Source organism: Hipposideros armiger, unplaced genomic scaffold (assembly GCF_001890085.2).
Source record: "Hipposideros armiger isolate ML-2016 unplaced genomic scaffold, ASM189008v1 scaffold_147, whole genome shotgun sequence".
Lineage (NCBI taxonomy): Eukaryota > Metazoa > Chordata > Mammalia > Chiroptera > Hipposideridae > Hipposideros > Hipposideros armiger.
In genome coordinates this window covers 2,910,837-2,920,262 of record NW_017731497.1, presented here as the reverse complement: position 1 = coordinate 2,920,262, position 9,426 = coordinate 2,910,837, and the positions used below count along the sequence as shown (strand labels likewise).

General features: G+C 49.9%; 1 protein-coding gene across 4 annotated transcripts in view; it reads left to right on the top strand.

The window, feature by feature from the left end:
* Positions 1-1,595: 1,595 nt before the first annotated feature.
* Positions 1,596-9,426, top strand: part of CA12 (carbonic anhydrase 12) — a 51,755-nt gene continuing 43,924 nt past the window's right edge. For 2 of the 4 annotated variants that reach the window (XM_019650807.1, XM_019650805.1), the window contains exons 1-2: positions 4,360-4,507; positions 5,121-5,141. In XM_019650807.1, coding sequence (XP_019506352.1) covers positions 4,375-4,507; positions 5,121-5,141 — 154 coding nt within the window. In that variant the 5' untranslated portion in view covers positions 4,360-4,374. Of the gene's footprint in view, positions 1,980-4,359; positions 4,508-5,120; positions 5,142-9,426 lie in introns of those variants that run through there. The other 2 variants (XM_019650809.1, XM_019650808.1) reach the window with 2 other exon arrangements.

Sequence of the window (9,426 nt, the reverse complement as noted above, 5' to 3'; positions counted from 1 at the left end):
GGGGCAAGTGATTTTTTTACCTCCATGGGTCTACTATGTGTATCTCTGAGCAGCAGTGGCTCCTCCCAACCTCTTATGTTCCTCTAGTACGTTTCATCTTCCAAAGCCCTTGATAATGAATCAGAGACATGAATGTCTTAACCACAAGTGAAATGTTCACTCACCATTTGGGAGCTCATTCAAGGGTCTTTATTAGGAGTTGCAGGAAGAAAAAGTCATCCTTAAGCCTGCTGTGGTCTGGAAGTGCTTGTAACAAGATTGTCTTTGTAACTACTTCCTTAACAAGACCTCAAAAGCCCTTTACGAACCCAAACAATAGCTCAGCTAATAAGGACAACAGTCACACTCTTTGAAATGTGGGTGGCATGTGCTTCCTGGTGGCCCCTAGCAGAGAAGCGGCTCTATTCCTCTAAAACCACCAATGACAAGTGGCTTCATTGGTCACTGAGACCAGACTGAGAGTCCAGTTTGGCTGAGGGTCAGCCACAGACCTGAGAGAGGTAAGGTCTGGTCAGGCCGCTGTGGCCAAGAGAAGAGGGCAAGATGGGTCAGGTCTCAAAACCAGGGGTCATGTACCAGGACTTGGGGTGAGCACCCTTCAGCAGACCATGTGGTCTGTGCAATGTCTGTAGGCAGCAGATAGCCAAGAGAGCAGGCTGGGTCAAAGAGCAGGAAGGAAACTGAGTCCAGCGCCAGGAGCAGGGCAGAGACACTCAGAGGGCCCAGGGAAGCCAGAAACACCAATGACAAGGGTGGTGGGAACAGCAAGTGGTCGTAACGGCAATAGGAAGATATAAGGGCTATGGGGGAGAGCAGGTTAACTAGAACTTTGATTTAACAACTGAACATGGACTACATACAAAGGGGATCACAAAAGCATGCAAAATGATGAGGCACATGTATACACATATTTAAATGAATACAGATAGGTGAGAAAAGTGGGCAGAAATGAACAACAGGTGATACTAGTACACACTGGAAACAACTCAGACACAGATCTAGACCAAGATGTGAAATACCTAGTACCGTGCTTGACACATAGCACGTGCTCAGTAAATAATGTTAAGTCCCTTTCTTCCACTGCTACCCAGAGAAGGGGATTCCGCCGCCCCCGCCCCCTTTTCCTAGAGAATGGATGGATATTATGAACTAGTTTGAGACTTACCTGTCTACTTACCTGTTACTAGGGGAAAGTCTAATTGCTTAGTAGAGCTGTTCACTTGTACCCCACAGTGCTATTTACCTATTCTTAATTAATTTCTTTGCGTCTAAATTTCAAAGTTAACACTTTATCAGGATGCACTGTACACTTCACAGAAATTCCGAATTTGAATGCAGCCTCTTTGCTATCTTGTTCAGTCCCTAAGGAGTGCCCAGTCCTGGCAGGCTCATGACTTGGGCCCTGAAGGAGGCTCTTGTCCATATGGCATTTTATTTAAGGGGCTTCTCAGAATGGGCAGTGACAGACCAAGGCCGTGGCCACTGAAGCCAGTCCCTGGACACACGCACCCTTCTCTATGGGGCCAAGGCAGGCGGATCTCACCCACACCCACCGGCTGCTCCCAGGGAAAACTGGCTTTCCAGGTCAGCCCCGTTTCTGGGGCACTGCCCCACAGAGCACGGCTGAAGTCAGGGCGACAGCTTACCTCGGAACTGGGGCGCCAGACCTCCTGTTGGCAGGGTGTCCTCCCCCCAACCCCCACGATGACATCATGTGTTTGGGGCTGAGTCGCTCCATAAAAACAGCTCCTGGAGCCATGAGCCCAAAGAACAGGAGTGCTCGCACGGTGCCCGGGCTGCACACACGCGGTCCCGGTGCGCGCCCTGCCGGCCCCAGCGCAGCACCCAGATCAAGGAACAGGAGCCCGGGGCAGCCCGCGCGAGCCACCCGAAGATGCCCCACCGCAGCCTGCGTGCAGCGGCCGTCCTTCTGCTCGTGATCTTAAAGGAACAGCCTTCCAGCCTAGCCCCACTCAACGGTAAAGTTTCTGCCTCTTTCCTAACAGTCCTGAGCGCTCAGCCACACCTGGATGGAAGGATTTTCTGTGGGGTTTTTAATGATAAGTCAAATCATTTGTGTGGATGTGTGTGGGGAGGAGCAGGGAAGGACATGCATGGTATCAAACTGCACGTCTTCATAAGGGATGCTCCGTTTCCCTTTGGAATGCATGACCTGCTGTGCTGGGGGGAAGCGCGCTGTGTATTACAATGTTTGCTATTCTCTGAGCACCCGCAGCTCTGGAGAGGTTGCCTGGGAGCTTGCTAACTAGGGAGGAAAAGCGGAACCAGGATTTAAAACATTGTGCCAGGATCCACTTGCAGATAGTAAAGAAGTAACTGTGGCTTTCTGAGCCGTGTCACTACCAGGAAAGGTTTGTGGTCGCCCCAGGGCAAAACCCTCTGGCAGGGGTGGGTGCTTTTCTTTGGAGGAGATGCTCGTTACCATTAAGTTTTACCTGCAAGTCCAAGGAATGATGCATCCCATCCTTAATCATTGTTTTTATTCAGAAGGTCTCTACTATCCTGAACGTATGTGTGTATGCGCTCAGATGAGCAAATACACCTTATTTCTGAGTGTAATTAGGGCCTTAACCCCGAAGGGCTGGAGGCTGAGGGTGCAGAGTGAGGTGGCACGAAGTGAGTGTCTCTCTGTGTGTATGGGGGACAGTGGGGGGAACCTGAACTGTAGACTCAGGTCTATGCAGTGAGTTGCAGTGAGAAGCCAAGGTCAGGTTAGTCAACCCTTTGTAACAAGAGGGGGATGCCCAGCGTTTGCCTGCCTCTTCAATAGCTGGGTGAGTGCTTCCTGGGAGCGTCAATGGTGACTTTCGTGGAAACTTCCTGGGGAAATAAGGGTGGCTCCTGCCCTTGACAGAGTTTGCACCAAGTTGTAGAGACATTTGTAGGTGCTATAATTCCTGGACCCAGGTTAGGCTGAGACATTTATAGAAGGATCCAAAGGGACCATAATAGCTGAACATCTATACTCCCTGGCCAGGCAGTGGTGGTGGGAAACTGGTCCTGCTCAGCAGTGTGAAAGCTCAGAGCCCCCTTCACTCCTGGAGGGCATTGTGCCAGTGGGGCAGGGCAGAGGGAAGCAGGGGAGCTGGGCTGGCGGGATTCAACTCCAATCCACTGGCTGGCATATGTTTGATATTAGGTCCCTCAGGAAGAAATAGAAGGTAGGTGGGAGAAAGGAGTTACACAAAAGTGGGAATTCATTTTTAAAACTGCAAACTTTGACATGTATCCCCCTCTAGAGAAAGCTGAGACCTGAAGTTTCACTAGAAATCTCCCTTTTAGATGCAAGCTGCCCCAAGACAACAGAGAGAAAGATCCATTCATTGTCTCTCTTTCCTGAAAGCCTGTTACTCCCCGCCCTCCACTCCCTTGCCCTTCATGCCCTTCACGCCCTCTCTTCCCTCTCTTCCTTCCCCTTCCCTCCTTCCCCTTCCCACCTTCCCCTTCCTCCTCCCTCTCATTCTCTCCTTTGCCCCACTCTCTCCTCCCTCTTCTCCAAGTTAGGGTGGGAGGAGCTTGCAGTAAAAACAAAGAAATCTACTTTCGCCCCATACTGAGTAGCCAGCCTGCTTACCCCTAGATTCTAAAAACACAGGTTTTATTTTGTTATTTCTCATGAGACTCTTGGCTTTTAAACTGCCTTGGGGACAAGGTCAAAAGAAAAGTCACTGAGGTGTAGAGTGTCAGTATTAACCAGAGGTAGGGGGTGGAGAGGGGTTAAACTGAATGATGGGGTCAAAGTATGGTCTGCCCCCTGCCTGGAGCCCTCAAATTTCCAGCAGTTGCATTGGTGAATGTCAGGAAAAAAAAAACGTCTGGGGTCAGGGAGGAAGGGAGCAAAATAAGGTGAAGTCAAGTGTTTTCTGGAGAAAACCTTATATTCCATAGTTCCTGTTGGGGAGCATGTCAATGAATTCTGCAGAGCCTGGTCTGCCTGAACCTGGTGTGGGGAGCTGGGCGGCCCAGGACAGGAAGCAGGCAGGGCCCTGAACCCCTGACCTGATCTCTGTACATATCACTTCCTCAGCAAACACCCTGCGCATTGTCCCTGCCCAGTACACACTGACTGGGCCTGCAGGTTCTAACAGGCATCCAGCTGGGCCTCCCAAGTCTCTGACCCTCTTGGGAAGGGAACAGTTCCCCTCCTGAAGGGTCTACTCCCTCAGAAAGCCGCCAAGGTATAGCTGCCGGGGTCTTGGCCTGGCATGCCTCGTGGGGTCAGTTTAGTCCTGTGAAGACTCCTGCCCCTAAAGATAGACTTGGGGAGCACCCACATGCATGCTTCCTTTACAAAGCCTCCCTGAGGCCAGTTTTGAGCTGACGATGAATCAGGCTGGGCCCTGACCTTCACTAATGAACTTCCTGACTCCGACCACCCTCCCCTTCATTTTACATTGCTTTTTTCCCCCCAGCCTCCATCCAGCTCCTGAGCCCCTGCAGACACTGCTATTTATACCCAAAGCACCAAACCTTGAGGACCAAGCAGGTAGAATCTAGGGGTAGGCAGGCTGGCTACTCAGTGTGGGGCAAAAGTGGGGTTTTTTACTGCAAGCTCCTCCCACCCTAACTTGGAGAATGGGGAGGAGAGAGTGGGGCAAAGGAGAGAAAGGGAGGCAGGCGGAAGGGGAAGGAGGAAAGGGGAAGGAAGAGAGGGGAGGGCAGGAAAGTTTGCTCTGGATGTTGCTGCTTTCCAAGAACGTCTCTGGTCACATGTCACCACCTAAGTCTCTACAGCCCTAGATGTCCACTCTATAACCTTGGTCCTTGAGCTTTCCAGAGGATGAGTATTGCAATAATAGGAGAAACCTCAGCTTAGCAAGCTTTGGGGAGCAGAGCAGAAGATGTAGGCTATTGGGGCTGTGACTTGATTGGGGGAAGGTGTAATGAAAGCCTCTAGCCAAGCCCGACTGCTCAAGGCAGCAGCTGCCTTGCTGTTGGCCTCAGGATCACCAGAGTGGTCCCTCCAGGGGAGCAGTGAGGATGAACGCCCCTGTCACCTGTGAAACTTCACATTGTGGAAGTGAAAATGAAATTGGCAGTATTTTCTCTAACTTGTTCAAGCTCAGTTGTACTTACTTGCTTTGTTCTGTTCTTTGCAGGATCCGAGTGGACCTATTTTGGTAAGTAGAGATCTTAAATTTCTTTTCTTTTTTTTTTTTGAGGAGATAGCTGTGTTTAATGAGAAAGCCAGAAATGTCATGATCTGTGGAGATTGTTTTGGAGGGTTGAAAAGAGCAGTCTGGCATTGTCAAACCAAGGCACAGAGGCCTCTCTAAAGACTCTCTACACACAGGTTGCATGCAGCACTTTCCCCAGGCAGATGCACCTGCTCTGCGCACTTGAACTCTTATCATAGTGTTAAGGTTTCTAGATTCCTGCAAGGATTTCTATCAAACCTCCCAGGTGAAGATGCCTAGGGTACTTCCATACAGTAATGGCCCCTGGGCAGGAGAGAGACTTTCTTTTCCATAGGACATTTATCCTACGATAAACAAAGAATAAAGGGCTCCTTTCTGAAAGTTTGGCTCAGGCTCCAGAACTTAAGCTGTCAGTGCTTCTAGAATTAACTTCTTGTTGCCCTGTTTGTAAGCAAGCAATGGGCAAAGTAGTGACGGTCGGTTCTTAACAAAAGAGGGATGCTTGTCTTAAATGCGGAGAGAGGTACGTCACGTGTGCGACAGGGTTTCTGTGCGATTGGGTCAAGAACATTAGCCACTTCTGGCAGGCCTGCAGCAAGCAGCTTGAAATTGGCTTAGCTGGTGTGTTGCAATGAACCAGAAATTTGGTCATCGGCTGAAGTGAGAAGGGGAAGCCAAGCACCCACTTGGGCCCACTGGCAAGTGCGGGAATGTTAATACGGTAGTCCCTCCATATCTTCGGTTTCGCTTTCCATCACCCAAGGTCAACCACGGTTTGAGGATATGAAATGGAGAGTTCAGGAATAAAGAATTCATTGGTTTTAAATTGTGCACCATTCTGAGGAGCGTGATGAAATCTAGAGCCATCCCACTCTGTCCTGCCCAGAACGTGAATCATCCCTTTGTCCAGCACATCCACATTGCATAAGCTACCCGCCTGTTAGTCACTTTGTAGCTGCCTTGGTTATCAGAGAAGAGGGAGGGGAGACCATTCACATAACTTTCAATAGAGTACATTTTAATTGTTCTATTTTATCTTTGTTGTTAATGTCTTACTGTGCCTCATTTATAAATTAAACTTTCTCACAGGTATGTACGTATAGGAAAAAACATCCTATGTATAGGGTTTGGTACTATCTGCAGTTTCAGGCATCTACTCGGGTCTTGGAATGTATCCCCCATGGATACTGTAATGCCTTGTCAGGGATAGAGTCGCAAAGGATGTGCAAGATAGACTGTTATGGTGAGCAGGAGGGTGGAACTGGCCTCACTGGCATAGCAAGGGTGGTGACAACCGGGGAAATTTATTACAACAGTGGAAGCAGAATCCAGAGAAAGACCTGGCTCAGATTTGCAAAAGTTAGCCTTTGGATGTTTGTTAACCTAAGAGGCATAGAAAAGTCACTAAACTAATCAACCAGCTACCTACAGGCCAAGGTCTCCTTGGCTCTAGCATTGTGTGGCTCTGTCATTACTGACATCCTTTTGTACTTATGTGCAAGGCACATTGCTAAGTGGGTGGGTAATTACAAAAGTAGGCTGTGGTATATAGCTGGGAATTACTTAAAGCTCACAATTCATAACAGAATAGGTAATAATAACAGATAGTAAATGGTTCAGTGCTCTGATGGGTCAGAGGAAGACAAGCGTGCTAGGGCTGGATGGTCAAAGAAGGCTTCCTGGAGGAGGAGGACTTTCACCTGGACCTTGGAGGATGGGGAGACTGAGCATGGCAGGGAAGAAGTGCTGTTGGCCAAGGTGATGAAGGCATCACATGAGTGGAGGCAAGAAAGAACAAGATAGTATTGGAAGGAATTCATGTAGAGAAGGGGTTATAGGGGAATGATAGATTCTGAGTTCAAGAAGATAGGTTGGGTCAAACAGGGGAGGGACGGAAGGCTCAGCCAGGCCCTTTCCACTTTGTCCGGTAGATGGAGGGGCAGGGAGTAATCTGTGTTTTAGGGAGAGTAACGAGGTGGTGGGGGTGGAGGGGAAGGATTGGAGCGATGCCTTTGCAGAGTGTTTGGCATTTGTAGACATCCCATTGTGTCTGAACATCCAGTTTATAGTGATGGCAGTAAGAGGAAAGGAAGGGCAGGGGACAAGCCTGGACAAAGGAAGACTAGACAGAGGCAGGGCCTCAGGGCTCCTTGGGCAGGCTCAGTGTACGGGAAGTGACAAGAGCGGTACAGGCATGGAAAGACGGCAGGACTCAGGTTCTGGGCCTTATCCCATATGATGGAGTAAGCCATTGGGGCCCTCTGGGTTTCGCTTTCTCCCCATCTGGAACCTGGGGAAGGCGTTGTCTAGATTAGTGTCCCTCAAACTATAGCTTGGGGTTACCTACAACAGAACCATCTGGAATGCTTTACAAATATGCAGATTTCTGGGCCTTAGCCTGGACCTGAAGGAGAGAGGGAACCTGAAAATTTGCCTATTTCATGTACTTCCCAAGTGATTCTCATGCATACTTTGTCAGAAAACTGCCACCCAAATGAGTCCCAAGACCTTTCTAGTCTGAGTCAGAGGCCACTTGCCCCACCTCTTCTGCTGGCTTCCCAGGTATAGTGGGGTCTCTGTGTGACAGCCCCCCAGGGCGGAGTGGGATGGTTACAGACAACAGAAAACACTGTGTCCAGAAGTTGTGGGAGGAAAATCTTCCTGACATGGTCTTCCCCATGGGAGGGCTTCTCTGTCCAGCCATAGCGACTGGTCCAGAAGCATTTCTTCCTGACCACCAGCTCTGGCCAGCCCTCTGTCCCACTGTCCTGCACAATTAGAGCAGCTCTTTGCTGAAGAAGCAGAGGTCACAGCCTAATGATCATGCCATGCATGGGGGTGGTGGATGGGGAGGATGTGAGCGCAGAGGCTAACCTGGCTTTTCATTAGTGAAATGAGCACACGTGATATGGAGTCAACCCTCAGTGGGGGTCAGTGAAGGAAGACAGATGGAAGACAGCTGAGGAGACAAACAGGTCCAGGCTGGCAGCTGGCACCTGGGCTTAGTCGCACAGGTAAACAGAGGACCTGGCATTGGTGCTGGGGGAAAATGGTTTCCAACCAGTGTGGGCTGCACTGAATGGGGCAAGTTCAACCAAGCGCCATGTGGTTTTCCCAGGGTGCAGACCTCAGCTGCTTTGCACATAGATGCTGCTGAGTCATCCTGATCCAGGGACCTCCCGCTGCCTGCAACACGTGGCAAGACTTCTAGAAGCACATGGAAAGAGAATTCTACCCCCATCTCCCTCCACACTGAGTCACCAGACTGACCTCCCAGATGCCACCCTTGCCCCCGGGGACAGGAGGACCATCTAACAGCCAAGATGGGACCCGCCCACCCCCTGTGCACTCCTCCTGGGTGGCTGAAACAGCAGCTGGATATGTGTTGGATTTAGAATTCCTGAGTGGTCCCTCCCCACTGGAAATCAGTCCCATATCAATCCTTTTGAGCCCCGGGAGTTTCACCATCTCTGAGCTGGAGGGCAGCTACAAGTCAGGTTGTCATGTGAGCTGAGGATAAACTCCAGCCTGCTAAAGCAAATCTATGTTGTTAGAAGTCAGGATAGTGGGTGCCCTTGGGGGCTGGAGGTGACTGGAAGGAGGTATGAGGAAGGATGCAGGCCATGCTGGTGTGGGTGCTGTGTTCAGTTTGTGAAAATTCATCGTGCTGTTTACTTATAATAAGGCACTTTTCTGTATGCATATTATAGTCAATAAAAGAGTTAAAAAAATTTCAGCTGGCTGGGAGAGTCATCCTTACCCTGATAGTTTTTATTAGCCCTTCCCCAAGAAACACCAAAAAAAAAAAAAAACCCAACCAAAAAGCCTTAGTGTGCTCAAAACAACAGAGCAACCAAAAAGAATGACTGTATTGGAAATGACGACTCAAGCACACATCATATGAGCAGAGAATGGACACTGTGCTCCATCCTGAGGATAACCAGGCATTGCTTTGGTGAGCCTCAGATGTGAGTTAGCTCAGAAATCGACAAATACTGCTCTTTGCTTGAGATCTGGGAGGAATAAGACAAACTTTTAAAGGAGGTGGGATGGAAAGGGAACACAGAAGCCAAGCCTGACTCCTGGAGGGTCCCACCTTTCCCCTAGTGGGGGCCCCTCCATCCCCGTGCAGGGAACTCTGGAATGATGGTGGCTTAGCCTGGGGGTGCTGGGCAGCAGGCTACAACTGCTCACAGGCCTCCTCGCCCACCTTCTTCGCAGTGGCTAGATAGCCCTCAGCTCTGGTAAGGCTCTGTGACGGAGGAAT